The 20654-nt window shown below is 37.7% G+C and overlaps 1 protein-coding gene across 1 annotated transcript in view; it reads right to left on the bottom strand.

Annotated features, from left to right (window-relative positions):
- LOC150076000 (EF-hand domain-containing family member C2-like) overlaps window positions 1-20654 on the bottom strand; it is an 85250-nt gene that overhangs the window by 38183 nt on the left and 26413 nt on the right. The window contains exons 3-4 of the mRNA XM_090387229.1: window positions 18717-18855; window positions 11399-11561 (exon numbers count right to left, since the gene is read on the bottom strand). Coding sequence (XP_090243355.1) covers window positions 11399-11561; window positions 18717-18855 — 302 coding nt within the window. The remainder of the gene's footprint in view (window positions 1-11398; window positions 11562-18716; window positions 18856-20654) is intronic.

Below are 20654 nucleotides of genomic sequence, written 5' to 3'. Positions count from 1 at the left end.
GCAGCTTGACTGGATTAATGGATCTACAGGTCGTACCACTTTTATATTCTTCCCAAAGGTCATTGAAATTAATAAATAAAATTTAGCTTGGTTTTCTCCTGGTCTTTATGCTACTTTTTTGTTTTCTGGTCATGGAATTTTGAATGAAAAATTGTTCTCCTTGGGTCTTGCTCTTCCCCAAATTGTTCCTGTGGTGTGGTGTGGTAGAATCTGCCACTCTCCTAATTTTTGATTGTATTCAGTACATTGACTTTAGGTCTGAATTTCAACTGATCACTGGGGTTTTTCATATTGATGATCGTCCAAAATTGGTAGAGATTTTAGAAAACTAAAATGCTTTTTCCATGTTTTTGGAAAAAATCTTCACACATAAGAGATTGGCTTCTCTGGATTTATAGTTCTGTCTTTTCTTTGCTTTGGATTTAAAGCTACTGTTTTTCAGCACTGTTGCTTGTTTGATAAAATTTTGGTTGCTCTGGTTTGGTTGCTTGGGGTGCTGTTTTTCTTTTTTCATGTTTTTGTTGTCCCCCTCTTGCTTTTTTTTTTTTTAATGAAATGTGTGGTTCTGGTTATTGTCAACAGCTCTGGATCGAGTATAATGAGTATATATCTGAGTAATCGAGTATACACGATGTATATAATGATTTGAGTTAAATCTTGCTATTATTATTAATGAATTCTTGAACTAAGCTTCTCTGTAATTAATGTAAAAAATTGTTTGTTTTTGTTGTCTAATGTGGGTGGCAGTAAACTTTTATCTTGTTGAATTATTGTTTAATGTTAAATTATTTTGTACAATTATTTAAATGTATTTTGATAATTACTTGATGTTTTGTGTGGTAATTCTAGCTTATTATTAGTAGTATCTATGTAAGCTTCTTTTGCATTCCTCAATTAGTGCTGTGAATAATGGGAATTGAATATTGCAGTTTCTGCGCCTTACATGGTTCCAACTGTAAACTACGATAATATCGTGAACTGTCTTCTAAGGGTTATAAAATTACTATGTTGTTAATAATGTAAATATTATTTTGTTGTCTCTGCGGGTTGCAGAGAGCCATTTCGTTTGTTGGCTAATTGTATTTTGTTAATTCACCTTGTTTCGTTTGTAAATTATATATGATACATTACTTTAAATTGTAATGTTCTTAATAATGTAAATATCATCCTGTTGTTTCTGTAGGTTACGGAGGGCCATTGTGTTTAGTTGGCTAATTGTATTTAGCTAATTCACCTTGTTCTGTTGATGAATTGTTCATGCTAATTATTTTTAGCTGGTGATTCGGGGTTTTAGTGGTTATTTCACCCATAGCTTGGGTCATATATCTTTGGCAGCAGGGGTTCTGTTGTCTTAATAACTTTAATAGTTGTTTAAACTTGAACTTATTTAAAATGATTTTATGCGAGTTACCGCATAAAGGGTTTTAGATTTCATGACCTGTTTTATCGTTTAACATCTATTTGATTGTTTGTGCTTATAGTTTCAGATGAACTTGTATATTATTAGCATTAGCATTAGTAGAGGCATATGATGAAAGAAAGCAAGCTTATGCAGCACCAGCCAAAAAAAAAAACAAAAAACTTCCACTTCACCCCTCCATTCGTTTAAAATACCTGTCCAGCTCAGCCTTAAATTTATTTAGGCTATCAACTTCCAAAACAAGGGATGGAAGTCTGTTCCACCAAACAACTACCCACTGGCTAAAGACAAATTTCCACACATCTATCCTACATCTGTCTTTCCTCAATTTGAATTTATGCCCTCTCAGGTGACTATTCTGAGCAAGAGGAAGGATCCCATCAGCATTGAGCATGCTCAAACCATTCAAGGCATTATTAGCATTAGCATTAGCATTAGTAGAGGCATTTGATGCAAGAAAGCAAGCTTATGCAGCATCAGCCAAAAAAAAAAAAAAAAAAAAAAAAAAAAAAGTAACATAAATAAATAAAAATAACCACTTCCACTTCACCCCTCTGTTCGTTCGAAATACCTGTCCAGCTGAGCCTTAAACTTATTTAGGCTATCAACTTCCACGACAAGGGATGGAAGTCTGTTCCACCCACCAACCACCCGCTGGCTAAAGGCAAATTTCCGCACATCTATCCTACATCTGTCTTTCCTCAATTTAAATTTATGCCCTCTCAGGTGATTTTTCTGAGCTAGAGGAAGAATCCCATCAGCATTGAGCATGCTCAAACCATTCAAGGCTTTGTACACCTCTATCAGATCACCCCGCTGGTGCCTAGTTTCCAGACACTGTAATTTGCAAAACTTAAGCCTTTCTTCGTAAGAGAACCCCTTTGTCCCATTCACCAATCTAGTTGCCCTTCTCTGTACTCGTTCCAGCAACTCTACATCCTTCCTGAAATGAGGCCTCCAGGCCTGTATACAGTACTCTAGGTGTGGCCTGACCATTGCCTTATACAAGGGAATAATCACCTCCTTATCCCTGCTAGAAAAATTCCTATATATCATTGACAATACACCATGAGCTACTCTTGCAGCTCGTCTGCACTGCTCAGAGAACTTCATATCTGCCTGCACCACCACCCCCAGGTCCCTTTCATTCTCTACCACTGTCAGTGTAGTACCACAGAGTTGATACGTTGCTCTGGGGTTGCTGTTTCCCATGTGTAGTACTTTACATTTGTCAATGTTAAACTTCATTTGCCACCTCGAAGCCCATCTGCTCAACCTTTCCAAATCCTGTTGCAGAAGCATAGTGTCAGTAGTGTCCTTGACAACCCTGCCAACCTTCGTATCGTCTGCAAACTTGGACATTAAGCCTGATATACCATCATCAATATCATTTATAAATACAGAAAACAATAAAGGCCCCAATACTGAACCCTGAGGGACTCCACTAATAACATCAGTCCACGATGAGCAGTGTCCATTGATTACCACTCTCTGTCTTCTCCCCCTCAACCACCCCTTTATCCATAGCAGCAACTTGCCTCCAATGCCACACTGCTCCAATTTGTGCAGCAGTCTTCCATGTGCAACAGTATCAAAAGCCTTTCTAAGATCCAAGTATATAATATCAAAGTTATTCCCTGCATCCAGTTCTTTTGTGACTGCATCATAGTATCCAATCAAATTGGTCAGGCAAGACTTCCCCTTAACAAAACCATGCTGTGTCCTAGCTATAACTGACGTCTTGTCTAGATGATTCTGCAGTGCTTCTTTCACCAGTGCCTCCATTAATTTTCCGGGAACAGAAGTTAAACTCACAGGTCTATAATTACTTGTGTCAGCCTTTGATCCCCCTTTGTGAATTGGGGTCACATTTGCACATCTCCAGTCAATGGGTACCTCCCCTGAGTCCAAGGAAGCTCTCATAATTATGTCTAAGGGTTTGCTTACCTCCTTTGCTGCCTCCTTTAATATAACTGGATAGATCCCATCCACCCCAGGTGCCTTTCTTGTGTTTATCTTCAACAATTTCTCCTCCACTTTGCTCTCAGTTATTACAAGATTCTCTAGCTTACTGCTAGAGTTGAATACACCTCTGGCATTCCCCTCGCTGAATAACTCCTCATGTGTGAATGTCGATGCAAAATATTCATTTAGTTTGTTAGCTACCCGAGCAGGGTCATCAACAGTTGACCCATCGATCTCAAGTGGACCAATCTGATTCATCCCCTTCCTTCTAGAGTTTACATAAGTAAAGAACTCTTTGCTGTTTTTCTTCGCATCCCTTGCCAAGGATCTCTCGTAATCTGCCTTCGCCTGCCTAACCTCCTTTGTAACTTGGTTACAGATCAACTTGTATCTATCATAGGCGTCCGTGTCACGTGTTAATTTGTATGTATCCCATGCATTTTTCTTCTCTGCCATATGCCTCATTAGTTCATCTGACAACCATTTAGGCCTAAACCTTGAACAATATTTCTTAGTTGGTATGTAAAGCCTAGTAGCTTCCACGATAAGTTCTTTGAATGCTTCCCATTTTGAATTTGCTGTTGGCAATATCATCAGTTGATCCCACTGTATAGAATTTAAATACTGTCTCAGTCCATTGTAGTCGCCTTTACGAAAGCAATACCCCTTCCCTTTACCCCTAATGGTAGTTACCTCTTTGAGTAACTCCCACTTCAGCACACTGTGATCACTGCCACCAAGTGGTTCATTTATCTGCAGATTCTTAATGCATGAAGAAATGCATTATACACCTCTATCAGATCACCTCGCAGGTGCCTAGTCTCTATACACTGTAATTTGCAAAACTTAAGCCTTTCTTCGTAAGAGCAACTCTTTGTTCCATTCACTAATCTTGTTGCACTTCTCTGTACTCGTTCCAACAGTTCTACATCCTTCTTGAAATGAATCCTCCAGACCTGTATACAGTACTCAAGGTGTGGCCTAACCATTGTCTTATACAAGGGAATAATCACCTCCTTATCCCTGCTAGAAAAATTCCTGTATATCATTGACAAGACACCACGAGATAGCTACTCTTGCAGCCCGTCTGCACTGCTCAGAGAACTTCATATCTGACTGCACAATTACCTCCAGGTCCTTTTCATTCTGTACCACTGTCAGTGTAGTACAACAGAGTTGATACATTGCTCTGGGGTTGCTGTTTCCCATATGTAGTACTTTACATTTGTCAATGTTAAACTTCATTTGCCACATCTCAGCCCATTTGCTCAACCTTTCCATATCCTGTTGCAGCAGCGTAGCGTCAGTAGTGTCCTTAACAACCCTGCCAACCTTTGTATCGTCTGCAAACTTGGACATTAAGCTTGATATACCATCATCAATATTATTTATAAATACAGAAAACAATAATGGACCCAACACTGAACCCTGAGGGACTCCACTAATAATGTTATTCCATGATGAGCAGTATCCATTGATTACCACTCTCTGTCTTCTCCCCCTCAACCACCCCTTTATCCATAGCAGCAATTTGCCTCCAATGCCACACTGCTCCAATTTGTGCAGCAGTCTTTCATGTGCAACAGTATCAAAAGCCTTTCTAACATCCAAGTATATAATATCAAAGTTATTCCCTGAATCCAGCTCTTTTGTGACTGCATCATAGTATCCAATCAAATTGGTCAGGCAAGACTTCCCCTTAACAAAACCATGCTGGGTCTGAGCTATAACTGAAGTCTTGTCTAGATGATCCTGTAGTGCTTCTTTAACCAATGCCTCCATTAAATTTCCTAGAACTTAAGTTAAACTAACAGGTCTATAATTACTTGTGTCAGCCTTTGATTCTCCTTTGTTTGTTTGTTTGTTTGTTTGTTATTTGGTTTTTAGGAGCATTAGCAACTAAGGCCATATTGCTCCGGAATATGCGGTGGTCATTCCCTGACCTTTCCGCATCCTCCGTATTTGGTGGTGACGGGCTCGAACCCTGGTCTAATCAAGAAGCGTGTGCTACGCACTGCTGCTCCTTCCCACCTGGCTACGGAGGCGCCTTCCTCCTTTGTGAATTGATGTCACATTTGCACACCTCGTCTATGAATACTTCCCCTGAGTCCAAGGAAGCTCTCATAATTATGGCTAAGGGTTTGCTTCCTTCCTTTGCTGGCTCCTTTAATATAACTGGGTAGATTCCATCCACCCCAGGTGCCTTTCTTGTGTTTACCTTCAACAATTTCTCCTCCACTTTACTCTCAGTTATTACAAGATTATCTAGCTTAGTGCCAGAGTTGAATACATCTCTGGCATTCCCCTCGCTGAATAACTCCTCATGTGTGAATGTCGATGCAAAATATTCATTTAGTTTGTTGAGCAGGATCATCAAAAGTTGAACCATCGATATCAAGTGGACCAATCTGATTCATCCCCTTCCTTCTAGAGTTTACAAAGTAAAGAACTCTTTGCTGTTTTTGTTTGCATCCATTGCCAAAGATTTCTCACAATCTGCCTTTGCCTGCCTAACCTCCTTTGTGACTTGGTTACAGACCAGCTTATATCTATCACAGGCTTCTGTGTAATGTGTTAATTTATATGTATCCCATGCATTTTTCTTCTCTGCCATGTGTCTCATTAGTTAATCTGACATCCATTTAGGCCTAAATCTTGAAAAATATTTCTTAGCTGGTATGTAAAGCCTAGTAGTTTCCAAGATAAGTTCTTTTAATCCTTCTCATTGGTCCTACTGTATAGTATTCTACTGTATAGAATAGTTGGTCCTACTGTATAGAATTTAAATACTGTCTCAGATCATCGTAGTCGCTTTTACGAAAGCAATAACCCTTCCCTTTATCCCTGATGGTAGTTACCTCTCTGAGTAAATCCCATTTCAGCACACTGGGATCTCTGCCACCTAATGGTTCCTTTATCTGCAGATTCTTAATGCATGAAGAATCACTACTGATAATCAAATCAAGAGTATTACTCCCTCTAGTTGCCTCTCGAACATGTTGATGTAGAAAACAATCATCCAATAAATCCACAAAAGCCTTGCTAGTGTGTGAGTGACCAACCCACAAATTCCAGTCAATATCTGGGAAATTAAAATCCCCCATTATAAGACTCTCTGATTTACTGGCCCATTCTATTTCCCTGTACAGTATCTTATTATACTCATCAGAGTCATTAGGCCTATAGCACACTCCTGCTCTCAATTTTGATCTCCCAATGCTTATGTCACACCAAACTGAGTCAACACTGCACTGTCCAGCGATGTCCACTGGCTTCACTTCCTTGGATTTTATGTATTTCTTAACTAATAGCATAACCCCTCCTCCCTTCCTATCCTGTCTATCCTTTCTGTAGACGTTGTACTCCCCAAATTCCAGTTCTGCATTCCTTATATCTGTGTGACACTACATATCCGCCTTTGATGCTTTGAGCAATACCTCAAATTCATCAAATTTATTTACCAAACTCCTAGCATTAGTGTACACACACAAGTATACATGCACCTGTTCTTATTCTTAGCTACCCTAACACAACCCATGTGTTTACTTGTACCGCAATGACTCCTAGCAGTGTCTGAAATATCCTGCATCTTGTTTTCGAGGCTTCTGCTCATTCCAATAGAAGCAGTGCAAGAATCACTTTCACCTCTGCCTACGGCTACTGTTAAACTATTAGTCCTTGTATTCCCCCAAGCTATCAGTTTTCCAATCCACCTAACACTGCCTCGATAGCATCAGCAAATATTCTTGCACCCTTTCTATTTAAGTGTATCCCTTCATTGTAGAAGCAGTCTCTCCTGTTAAGAAGAGAAGTTGTAGAAGAATTATAGAAGTTGTCGTGGCTGTTTAGTAATTTGCCATCAGTACTGGTTGAGGATTCTCAACATTAGTGTTTTCTTCTTGTTTTGTTTGGATGTTTCTGTCGTGACAGCCTGTATTATGTTGGCTGGCTTGACCCTGATCCTAGTTTGTGGTGTCGGGTTGTGTTCAGACTATCACTTGTTAAAATGCAAAATACTTCTTGATTATTATTTTAAGTTAAATTTTAAGTTGCCTATGGACTTGCTCTCTGATTGTGTCTTGGGTTTTGGAAGTGGTATTAGATTAATTACCTTGTTATGTGTTGTTACCTTGCATTAATCGTGTTGTAGTTGGGGGTTTTGCTAATTAATTGGCTGTTTTAGTTGTAAGTTTTTCAAGGTTTTGTAATCTTATTGATTTCCAGTCTTTTGATTGGTTATTGGTATGATTCTTGCCTTGTTGTTTTTGGAGTTTTAAATTTGATTTTAAGTCATTACCTGTCCTAATGGTTGATATTATCACTGGGTTTATCATGATTACTGGGTAAAATTGATTGTATGTATGTATAACTGTTGATATTTAGTTTTTAATTATATGTTCCTTGTAGTCTTCTTACTTTTCTCTTTTATCTTCTTCTTCTTATATTTCTAGAGGATATCTCTATTCCTCTTCTCTCCTGTTCCTTTTTCTTCATCCTGTCTGCCCTTTTCCCTTCTTCCTTTCTAAATTATTATTATGTGTCTCTTGATAGTAGAACCTGGCTGCTTCCTCGTGGGATGGGAGTCAGGGGATAGGGGAGCCTTTGTTCTCCTGCCCCCTGACTGCTAAATGCCAGGTGCCAGCTTACAACATATAACAAAACAAACATTAATATACACATAAAGATACAAACATTTCATTAGATCTCTTCTTTTTTTTTTTAATGCTGGCCTTGGCACTTTGCCGTTAGATGACTCGGTGGTATATAGGGGAAACCCTGGTTACCGCCTTTACTTTGAAGAATACTTTGAATACTTTGTACTTTGTCCTTTCTGTACACATTGTACTCCCCATATTCCAATTCTGCATTCTTTATATCTGTGTGACACCACAACTCTGATATCCCAACAACATCCACCTTTGATCTTGACCAGCACTTCAAATTCATCAAATTTATTTATTATACTCCCAGCATTGTTGTACATGAATGTATACATGCACCTGTTCTTACTCTTAGTTACCCTAACACAACCCATGTATTTACTTGTTCTATGATGACTCCCAGCAGCTCTTGAAATCTCCAGCAATCTGCTCTCCAGGCTGCTGCTGCTCATTACAATAGAAGAAGTGCAAGAATCAGTTATGCCTCTGCTAGCAGCTACTGTTAATCTTTTAGTCTGTGAATCCACCCTCCCCCAACAAGCTAACAGTTTTTCCTAACACTGCCTCGATAGCATTAGCAAATATTCTTGCACCCTTTCTATTTAAATAAATCCCATCCCTGTAGAAGCAGTCTCACCTGTTAGCAAGCACAGACTATGCTGAAAAAAATTCTACCCCCATGAGCCTTGCACAATCTCTCCAGGACCAAATTGACTGACAAGGCTCTCATCGTATACTTCCTCCCTATCGTGTCTGAGCAGAATCGCAGACACTTTCAAATTTAACCCTAACTCGCAACTTTTTTTCAACATTGACCTGTACTTCTTAAGTGAATCTGCAGATCTCTTATTCTTAAGGTCATTAGTACCAACGAGTACAATATCGCCTTTTGTGCCCTTAAAAGATATCTGCTCTGCACTGTCATCGACTTTTGCCCCTGGCAGACATAACCTAGGTAGTGGAGCATGCTTGGAAGTGAGAAATCATTAATTAACTTGTCTATCCTCCTTTGGATAGAATCTAGGTAGTGCCATCAAAGGAAGCATTGGTGGCATCACTCCAGATATGAAACAATATTCCACGGTTAGGGTAGATTTGAGATTTGTACAGAGTCACTAGTTGCATATAAAAAAAAGCAGTGCTGAGAACATAAAAGAAAACCCAGTTTTTTAATGCAGAGGAAGCAATATTTGTGATGTGCTTATGCCAGGAGAAATTAGAAGTCTGGGATTACCTTGACTTCTAACCTCAGAGATATGTAATCCTGCCTAGAAATCTTACTTGTTTAAGATGAGCACGAGAGCAGCAGATTATTTTTTGTGAGAAATAAAGTTTTAGAAGGAAAAAGTAAACAAGTTTTCTTCTGCTATTAGCACTGAAGGAACTGGTAGATATTGGTAAAATTATATCTGTTTTTGAAGATGCTCATGACAGTAGTACTATCATCTGCACTTTGTCATGATGTATAGTACATGCACAGGAGGAAAAATAAGAGCAGATAAAAGAACAGGATCTTGTATATAGCAGCATTAGTTGAGAAGTTCTAAGACAGAGTGCGCCACCATTACATGTAGTGAGCAGTCATACAGAGAACTGGCATTCCAACTGCAAAAATCAGACATACAATTGGAGCTTATTTAGAAGGCTTTTATGTTAAATACAATCAGAAGCATCTGAAGTATAAGTAAGCACCTATTTTAGTTACTCCAAATGTTTCCATGGAATGTGTCCATAAATGAGCATGTGGATTGACAATGACAGAATACATATTGACAATGACAGAATACATATTGACAATAATTAATGTGATGGAAAGTTTCAAGACAAAACTGTATGGGACAATAAAGGTCTGCCAGCCTTTTTTAGGAAGTGTCTGTATATGAGCACATTTACAAGCAGAAACAGAAACACCAGTGAAAAAAGATTACATAAGAAGCACACAGCTAATAGCTTTGGCAAGAGAACAGAAAGTTTAACTACCATTTGAACAAGAAGTAAGTTTCCTAATCTTGGCCTTTTCAAAATAAACTTTGAATTTATTAAAGCTTATTAGCAACAGTTGAGAACTTTAGTTTAGATAAAGAACAAATGTTCAAGGTGCAATAAGAGATAAAGGACTCCATCCCTATGAGAATAATTTCACTGACATGATTTGTGCAAATGTTATATCTGAAATGGTATTCTAGACAAGGAAAAGAGGAACAGAGCTCAGAGAATAGCCATGTGATGGAGGCTACTGTGGAAGAGACCATCACCAAGTAGTGATGGTCTCTTTTCCAAGAGATAGTCTTCCTTTGATCAAAACTGCATGATTTTTTTTTTTTTTTTTGGCTGATGCTGTATAAGCTTGCTTTCTTGCATCAAATGCCTCTACTAATGCTAATGTTATTGAAGGGTACAAAATTAACAGTGTCATTGAAGGGTAGCTGGTAAGGAAAAGGTCAAACCCATGAGATGTGTGGGTAGGATTGTGTGATATTCTAGTAGGTAAATAAACATGTTGTGTGTGGTCATTAGTAAAGCAAAAGCCTCAGTATTCTAACAAGTGGGTAAGTATAACTAGAAAACTGAAGCCAATTGATACTGAGATTATGAACATTAAATCACCAAGGAAAATAGGTTTACAGTTGAGAAAAGTAAATTTGGAGAAAGCAGAGTTTCAAAAAAAAGAAAGTCGAGTTTCCAAAAGTTCCAAGTGATTTGTAGAGTTTTGAGAACAATAGAGGAAACAAATTCAATTTTACAGATTGGGATGAAGGGATTTTCCAAGGAGAACAAAAAAGAAGATTCCAGGTTAGGAAGTCTCTGACAAGGAATATCAGAATAGACATATGCACAAATGCCATCTTTAAAGTGGGAGGAATAATAGAACAAATAATCAGGATAAATGGGCAAGTCATAAGTAAGTGAGGCAACCAATAATTGAGATTCTGTTAGAAAAAATAAGTGGGACTTGGCAAGCTAGACATGGAAGTGGACATTACTGAGATTAGAACTGTGCCTACATATATCTGTTAAGGGAATTAGGAAGTTACTGGGAGATTTTCTTTCTACACCACTGATCATCCAGCATCAATGCTGGATGATCAGTAGTGTAGAAAGCAGCGCACGTCCGTGCAACAACAATGACGCATGATTAACGTGCCTCACTCAGCTCGTTGTATTTTTGTATTTAATTTGTCAGTTGACGAAGAGACACGCGTCTCGAAAGCTACTGATTTTTGTTAGTATATATTTGTATTAAACTGGATTATAACTTACGTGTATGTTATTATAGTAAAACTTATACTAATAGTTATTAATAACTTAGCAATATCTTAGTTTTACAGTAACAGCCACATTTTCTACTTACTTGTCATGCTGATAAAATTTAATTAGATCTTTTTTTGCTGGTCTTGGTATTAAATACAAAACATTCTGAAGGGAATCTTCTTCAAGTCCAAATAAATTATGAGGAGGAATTAATTTTGGAACAGGAAAAGGCTCTGGTGAATCAACTGGAATTGGAACCATTTCTAGAGAGAGAGAGAGAGAGATCGAAAGAGAAAAGTTTTAATACAGATCTCTATCTGGCAATCCAATTCAACTTAAAAAAACTAAAAATTTAGGGAATTTTCACTATTCATTCCTCAGGTAGCTGGTAAGGAAAAGAGCTCAGGTAAAATGATAAAATATATGGCAATGATTTTAAACAAATAAGAAATCTGTCTAATTATAACTATGCTAATTCCATCTATTAGAATATTAATCTGAAAAACTAGTAATAAGTATACTGGCATTCACATAAAGGATAATCTGGAAACTAAACATTTGAGGGTAGTGGAGCATGAAGAAGACCTGGGAGTAATTGTGCAGTCAGAAATGAAGTTTTCTGAGCAGTGAAAATAGGCTGCCAGGACAGCAAATGTTTTTTGTTTTCTATGGAACAGATAGATATACAGGAATTTTGCTAGCAGGGATAAGGAGGTGATTATTCCATTGTATAACGCAATGGTCAGGCCACTTGAGTACTGCATACAGGGATGGAGACCTCATTTTAGGAAGGATACAAAGCTGCTGTAATGGTACAGAGAAGGGCAACAAGATTGGTTAGGGGAATAAAGTGGCTCTTTATAAGAAAGGCTCGAGTTCTGCAAATTGCAGCATCTGCAGACTAGGCCCCTGCAAAGTGATCTGATTGAGGTGTTTAAGGCTTTGAATGGATTAAGTAAGCTCAGTGTTGATGGGATTCTTCCCCTTGCTCAGACTGCACAAACAAGGTGGCACTTGCCTAACTCACATAGTAATTTTATTGCAGATCAGTGTATACTTACTGTAGGTTTTTGTGTCCTCTGATAATTTATAATCAACCAATAAATTTTTTATCTCTGTCATTTTTATTTTCTGTGTTAGCAGTTCATCTTACATTCATTTAAGTTTAAACCTTGAATAACACTGCTTAGTTGGCAGAAAAGGCTTAGCAGCTTTTACAGTTACTTCTTTGAACACTTCACATTTAGAATTTGCAATTGTTAACATCATCATTAGTCGCACAGAAAAGATTATTAAAACCATCTATGCATATTGTAGTTATCTATATGAAAGAAAAATCCCTTCTCTCTGTACTTGACAGGAGTAAACTTCACTTTCACTTCTTGCCTCTCTAAGCTGGTGTAGAAAGTGGTAATCCAATAAATTCAGAAAAGTTCTGCTTTTTTTGTGACCAGTTTCACGAACACACCAGTTTCAGTCAATATTTGGAAAGTTAAAATCTGCCATTATAAGATGTCCTGATTTACTGGCCCATTCTATTTGTCTGTATAGTTGTTCATTATACTCATCACAGTTATTTGGCCTATAACATACTTCTAATCCCATTTTTGTTTAGTTTGAGTCACACCAAACTGACTCAACGTTATCTTGACAGCCCATATAATGGGCTATCTTAGATTCTATGCACTTCTTAACCAAGAGTATAGCTTCTCCTTGTCTTCTGATATTGCTGTCCTTTCTGTACACATTGTACTCCCAATATTCAAATTTTGCTTCCTCCATATCTGAGTGGCACCATGTTTCTGATATCTTTATGTCAGCATTTGATGACTTAATCAATATTTCAAATTTGTCAAATCTTATTATTATACTCTTAGCATTAGTGTACAATGCATGTATATGTGCACCTGTTTTTGCTATTAGTAATCTTAATATGGGTCTATGTCTATTTGGTGCACAACAGTTTGGGGTATGAGACAATTTGGTATACAACAGTTTGGTGTATATGAAAATTTGGCAAGTACAGTCAGTCCTCGTATAGCACGATAGTTGTGTCCCTAGAAACCCTCGTGCAATGCAAAATTGTGCAATATAAACAACAGGCCCTATGTAAAAAATAGGGTTAGGTGCCGACCACCCAAGATTGAACACACATTTGTAACCAAAACATTACCAAACATGATAAATAATCATAATAAAATACGTATTTTATTATGACTATTACGTAATAAAATATTGCTAATGCTTTTGCTTCTATTGTAAGCAAACTTGTTTTTTGTTTGATTTTCTCTCCAAACAGATGACAGCCGTTCCATCTCTTCCAATTCTTTGTGTCTTAATCTAATGGATTTTAATTACACTTTGAGTTGTTCCTGCTATGAAAGTTTTTATTTTCTCTGCATTCTTTGTAATTCTCGGCATTGCCTCATTTAGGTCTCGAGCACGTGTAATATCACATGGAATTTCATGTGATATTACACGTGCAATTTCATTTCACTCAAAGCATTTCACAATTTCATATTTTTTCTCTATCGACAGAGGCGGACTGGCCATAAGCCTTACCAGGGAAACCACGGTGGGTCAGAGGCTGGTGGGCACCTCCGTAGCCAGGTGGGAAGGAGCAGCAGTGCGTAGCACACGCTTCTTGATTAGACCGGGGTTCGAGCCCGTCACCACCAAATAAGGATGCAGAAAGGTCAGGGAATGCCCACCGCATATCCCGGAGCAATATGGCCTTAGTTGCTAATGCTCCTAAAAACCAAATAACAAACAAACAAACAGAGGCCGGTGTGATTTTGGTCATAAACCATAGTATGAGGCCACTATAAATTTTCTCGGGTAAGAATTTTTGACCCAGTCTGCCTCTGTTTATCGATATTGCTTTTCTTTTTCTCTCTGAATCTGTAGTGTCTTCACCAGGATGCTTCCTTTTCACACCTTTTAAGTATTTTACTCATTTTTATTTGTTTATGCTTGATACACATAAACAAAGCTGCGTGCGTGTAGCAACTGAATAAACAACACCGTAAAGGCAGAGATACACTATTAACATCTCACATTTTACAAAAGCACATTTCTAGGGGTTACTACCATAAAACAATAAAAACAATTTCCAGTTGCATTTCTGCTAGTGGAATCTGTTATAAACTGGTAGTAAACTCGATCTAATTGCATTTGCGATTATACTGATAGCTGGAATTGTGTTTTGGTTTTTACGTTATTATGGTGAAATGTGTTTCCCCTTCACTGATATAAAAAACATAAATACATTTTCAGAACCTTCTCTTCATTCCTATTGTGTTGCGTTCGGTTGGGGTGATTCTGCGTTCAACTGCCATTTCTTGTAAAAACAAAGGCGAATCATGCATAAACGAATTCGGTTCATGCTATATAAGATATCGTTCCCCTACTTATAAATCGTGTATGACCAAATTCGTGTAGTGTAAACACGTGTTATACAAGGACTGACTGTACAGTGGTTCAGTGAATTCTATGCAAGAACTATGGCAAGGCAAGACTAAAAATGCAAAAAATGTTGCATCAAATTGTCTCATACACTGAACTAAGCTTGATGTTTGTTATTTGGAGCATTAGTAACTAAGGCCATATTGCTCCGGGGATATGCGGTGGTCATTCCCTGACCTTTCCGCATCCTCCATATTTGGTGGTCATGGGCTTGAACCCCGGTCTAATCAAGAAGCATGTGCTATGCACTGCTGCTCCTGCCCACCTGGCTACGGAGGCACCATACACTGAACTGTCATATGCCAAATTGTCCCATACACTGAACTGTCATATTCCAAATTGTCTTATACATTGAACTGTCATGCACCAAACTGTCACTTACACTGAACTGTCCTGCACCAAACTGTCGCATACACCGAACTGTCCTGCACCAAACTGATGTGCTCCACCAGACACAACCCATATATTTGCCTGTCCCATGAGGACCTCCCAGCAGGTTACCTAATCCTGAAACTTTGTTTACCAGGCTGTAGTATGCTCCAATAGAAGTGGTGCAAGATCAACTTTACCTCTGCTTGCAGCTGCCATTAAACTTCCTGTATCCAACTACCTAGCAATTTTCTGACCCACCTAACACTGCCTGGACAGCATCAGCAAATATCCTTTCCCACTTTCTACACTGGTATGCAAAATTTAAGGACCAGTCAGGTTTTCACCTGTAGCCTCTCATAGGAGTGGCCTGGATATAGGAAAAGCATACCAAAGGAACCTCATGAGGTACAGAAATCATGAAGGAAACAACACCGACACAACAATGGAAACAAAATGGTACAGAGGGACTTTATTCAAAAATGGCAACATAGCACTGGCTGCCATAATACGGATGCATCACTGCCAAAGATGGAACAAAGGGAAGAGGTGGGCCTCAGTAGGAGATATGGCCACCCCTAATGTCAATGCAGGTTTTGCACCATCTGTCCATACTTAGAACAATGTTGTTGATAAGTTCTTGTGGTAACATCATCCAATCCTCTGTCAGCACCATCTTCAGCTGGTAAACATTTTCTGGTGGGTGTGGAGGTGCTGCTAGGCATCTCCCCAGAGCATCCCACATGTGTTTGATGGAATTTAGATCAGCGGAATGGGCAGGCCAATCATCCATACAATACAACAGCTGCAGTATGATGGGGTGTGGCGTTATCATCCATAAACAAAAACTCGAGGCCAATGGTACCTTGGAACAGATGCACATGGGGAAGGATTACCTCAGTAAAGTGCACTGATTACAGTACCGATTACAGTACCGCCTTCCAGTATATGGAGTTGTGTATGTCCATCCAAGATAACGCCTCCCCAGATGAGAACACCTCAACCGCCCTATTGATCCCTTTCAGTGATTTTACGGGGTGATGCCGTGTGCCAACCTCTCACCATATTAGCTGACATCGAGAATCGCTGCTGAGACTGAATCTACTCTCATCAGTAAAGAGTACCTTAAGTAAAGATTTTGTGGTTGTAACCTTTAGAAATAGTGTTGGTCCTTAAGGTTTACACACCAGTGTATTATCGCTTTCTTGAAAAACAGTTTCTCCTATTAACAAGTATAGACCATGCTAAGAAAATTTCTACCCCTGGAGCCATGCAAAATCTCTCCAGGACTGAATTGATTGATAAGGTTCTCATCATTTAAAAGGTGTGTCTGAAAAGTTTTAGAACTGATTTTTTTAAAACAATACTAGCAGCAGCATACTGTTGAACCTATTCACTATCAAGTCTGAACTGACTCTGTACCAAGTTTCATCAGTATGCACAAAGGCATTGTTCTGGAAAGTCGTTGTTGTTGTTATGGGGGGTTAATGGCACATAAGCTGCTATAGCTATAATTCCTGGAAAGTCATGTTCAAGTTGGCGCAGTAAAATGATGTCATCATGGATTCAAGGATTCAGCAAAGAGCAAAGAGTAGTGATAAAATTTTGTTTTCAAGCTGGAAAAAGTACAACTAAAACAGTTGCAATGGTGAATGCAGTTTATGAACATGAAGCACTATCATAATCCAACATTTTTTGCTGGTATGTGTAGTTCTGTAAAGGGTGGGAGAATATTTAGGATGATGCGTGGAGTGGCTGTCCATCCCAGTCTCGTACAGACTCGACCACTGAAAAAGTTTGGCAGCTGTTAATGGAAGATCATCACCTGTCCCTCCAAATGATAGCAGACCAGCTTCACATCAGCAAGGATACCATGCATTTGATTATTGTCAAAGATTTCAAAAATAGGAAAGTGTGCTTGCACTTTGTGCTGAATGCACTGATGACAAAACAGAAGAGGAACAAGTTGTTGTGTGTCAAGATTTGATTGAGATGGCAGATAGTGATCCAGACTTTTTAAAAAAATTATAACTGGTGATGAATCCTGGTGCTTTGTGTACGAATCCAAAACAAAAAGACAATCAGCTGCATGGGTTGGAGAAAATTTTCAGAGGCAAAAGAAATTCTGGTTACAAAAGTCTTGAGCCAAAACAATGTTGTAATTTTGATTGACAAGTTGTGCACAAAGAATTTGTACTGGAAGGACAGACAATCAACTCTAAATTGATTGTCTGTTGAAGAGAATTCAGGTTAGGCCAGGTGGGGTTGAGTCAGGTGAATGGGTCTTGCTTCACAACAATGTGCCTTCACACAACATGACCTTTGTCAAACAGCTTCTCACACAGAAGGGTATTACAGTGCTTCCATCTCCCATATTCTCTGGCTTTGGCACCTACTGATTATATTCTGTTTCCCAAAATGAAATTCCATCTGAAGGGGCACCATTTTGACAGCATTTCAGAGATCCAAACAAGCATGATAGGGGGAGTTAAACAAGGTTCCACAGAGCCATTTAGAAGCTGCATGATGATGCAAAGAGTTGTATCAAGTTACAAGGAATGTACTTTGAAGATTGAATAGTAATAAATATTTTTCCTTGAGATTTTGATTTTTTATGAATGTAGTCCTAAAACTTTTCAGAAAAACCTTGTACTCCCTTCTATCATATCTGGACAAAATTCCAGACATTTTCAAATTTAATCTTAATGCATGCCTTTTTCTCAACATTGCCTGTACTTCTTAAATAAATCCTCAGACTATCTGTTCTTAATATCATTGGCACAAATATGTAAAACAATATCACTTTTTGTGCCCTTAAAAGATAACTGTTCCACATCATTAACTTTTGTCCCAGCAGACAAAGATTTCGGAGTGTAAACAAATAGTTTATTTTTATTTATTTTATATCTTTTGTGGACAATATATTAAATGTTTCTTCAGTTGCTATTTGCTGTTTCCACATCTTTTACTTAATCTGTAATCAAACTACATTCTTTACTAAATTCATAATATTCTCATAAATGTAATTCTGCTTTATTACTGGCAGTGATATAGGTAATGCTCATGATGGGTTGAATGGGTTGAGCATGCTGAATTCTGATGGGATCCTTCCACTTGTTCAGATTACGAACCTAAGGGGGCATAAATTCAAATTGAGAAAAGACAGATGTAGAATAGATGTGCGGAAATTTGCCTTTAGCCAGTGGGTGGTTAATTGCTGGAACAAACTTCCATCTGTCATTGTGGAAGTTGATAGGTTAAATAAATTTAAGGAGGAACTGAACAGACATTTGGAGAGAATGGTGTGATTTTTTTTTTTTTGGCTGATGCTGCATAAGCCCATACACTTGCTTTCTTGCATCACATGCCACTACTACTACTACTACTACGTGTTTATAAACAAATAAATGGCAACAAGGACTCATTTGTTTTTACTTATCATCTAAGATTTTACACTGAGTTGTTATGGTTGATTAGTGAATAGGCAATAAATCCAAATTCACTACTACAGTATTATTATATTTTATTTTGCATGTATATAATAAACATAAATAAAAACAAATAAAGAATGTTTTTGTGCTTACCAACACCATATTTTTTGCGGTAAAATTCTTTAGTAAATCCATCACAATCATAAAGAAAAAATTTGCGGCCCATTACATGGACTACAGCCCCAACGTAAAGATCACTATCTTTATAATAAGTAATTTTTCTGGCTGTTACCTGGTTTAATAAATAAATATAAAATTTATAAGTAAATAAATGAACACACACACACACACACACACACACACACACACACACACACACACACACACACACACACACACACACACACACACACACACACACACACACACACACACGACATCTCAAAAAAAAGTTATCACAATTTAACAGGAACAAGAGGTCCAAAGAAGACCAAGATGAAAATTTTTCCAACAAGACCATGGCATCTTGCCCATCTTGCTGAAAAACATTTCATTGTTGTTCACTTCCTCAAATAACAGATATAATGATGGTAGTTAAGAAGTTTAGACAGCAGTCAGTATCTAAACTGTTTGATTGAAAAAAAAACAGCATGATTAGATATGCACTGTGCAGTGCAACACATTTGTTACTCTTCATATATATAATGAATCCAGTAAAGATATGTCATAACTGACAGTTTTCCTCCCCTTTTTTTGGCTGGAATGTGTTATGAGAGCAGCAATATATCAATAGCTTAAAAGTGATAAGAAGGAGCAAAAAAATTTGTGATTTTCAGGGTTTGGTTCCACGAGACCAGGCAGTTTTAAGAAAATTGTCTTTTGCTTCAAAGCCAGATTAATCATTGGCAGAAAAATGTATCTATAATGATTACTGGCTGTGATATAGGTAATGCCTTCTTGATGCCTTTCAAATGAACTTTTGAAGAAAAGTAATTCATGTGTTTCTATCTAGGTAACGCAAAGTTGTTTCCAATATTTGGATCAATGTAGCTCATTAAATGAACTATTACTGAAGTTTCTTGAAGTACTTGTCACACCCACAGAGCATAATGGTAACATTATGCTCTGTGGGTGTGAGAGAGCATAGTGGTAACATTATCCAAAGACATGCTATACTCCACAATGGATATATAATAATTTGATTAGCACTATTATTAAATCGAGAAAGACAACTGAATCCCAGATGTTATACAATAGAGAATCAGAAAAATTCTTATATTTTCTTATACACTGTGATTCCTCTCTCTTTCTCCCTTTCAATATTTTGCTCATACAATAAACAATTTTCTATATAAGAACTGGGGGATTCAAATTCATAATGAACAAAAAATATGTCTTTATATCTTGTAGTGAATTTTTTTGCCATGACGTTTGAAAAATAATTTTTTTTAGTAGTAGGTATTAGAAATTTCTTCTTTACAGGACAGGCAAGTAATTAGAATATCTATTTACTTAGAAAAGTAAGAACAATAGGGCAGCCATATTTTTCATTTATTTTGTAATCTCCATAATCAAAATTTGGCTCTTATCCATAACAGCTTCATTCTTAAAGCTAAACTCTAAGTAACTTGCCTCTAAAATAATGGGATAATCATTATTTCATAAGTTTTTTCTTTCCCTTTTCTAATTTAGTGTAATATTATACTCTAGTTTCAAGAATATGCTTCTTTGAGTAAATTACACATGACCATTGTAAACCACCCAAATTAAGCCTACAGCAGCAGCCAATTTTTTATAAAGACCTTGTGATCAAAAATGGGTATTTTTTATTGGTGAACTTTTTCTTGTATATATATATATATATATATAATCATATAAATTAGAATAAGGTTTAAAATAAAATCAAAAATAAGGTTTTTGATTTTCGCTGCATCAGGACCACCGCTGTTCAATTCCCTGCATTGGCGGTTCGATCTGTGGATCGGTGTGGCGGACTGATCTTGCGGTCGTTTCGCCTTTGCGGTGATTTGTTTAGCGTTCGAAATGCAGCGATTCCCTGACCATTATTGGCCTTGTGGTCCTCTGTTGAGA

The sequence above is a fragment of the Mastigoproctus giganteus genome, chromosome 13 (genome assembly GCF_048544385.1).
Source record: "Mastigoproctus giganteus isolate SK-2022 chromosome 13, ASM4854438v1, whole genome shotgun sequence".
In the NCBI taxonomy this organism is placed as follows: Eukaryota; Metazoa; Arthropoda; class Arachnida; order Uropygi; family Thelyphonidae; genus Mastigoproctus; species Mastigoproctus giganteus.
Note: the sequence above shows the minus strand (reverse complement) of the source record. Positions and strands in the feature narration are given on the sequence as shown.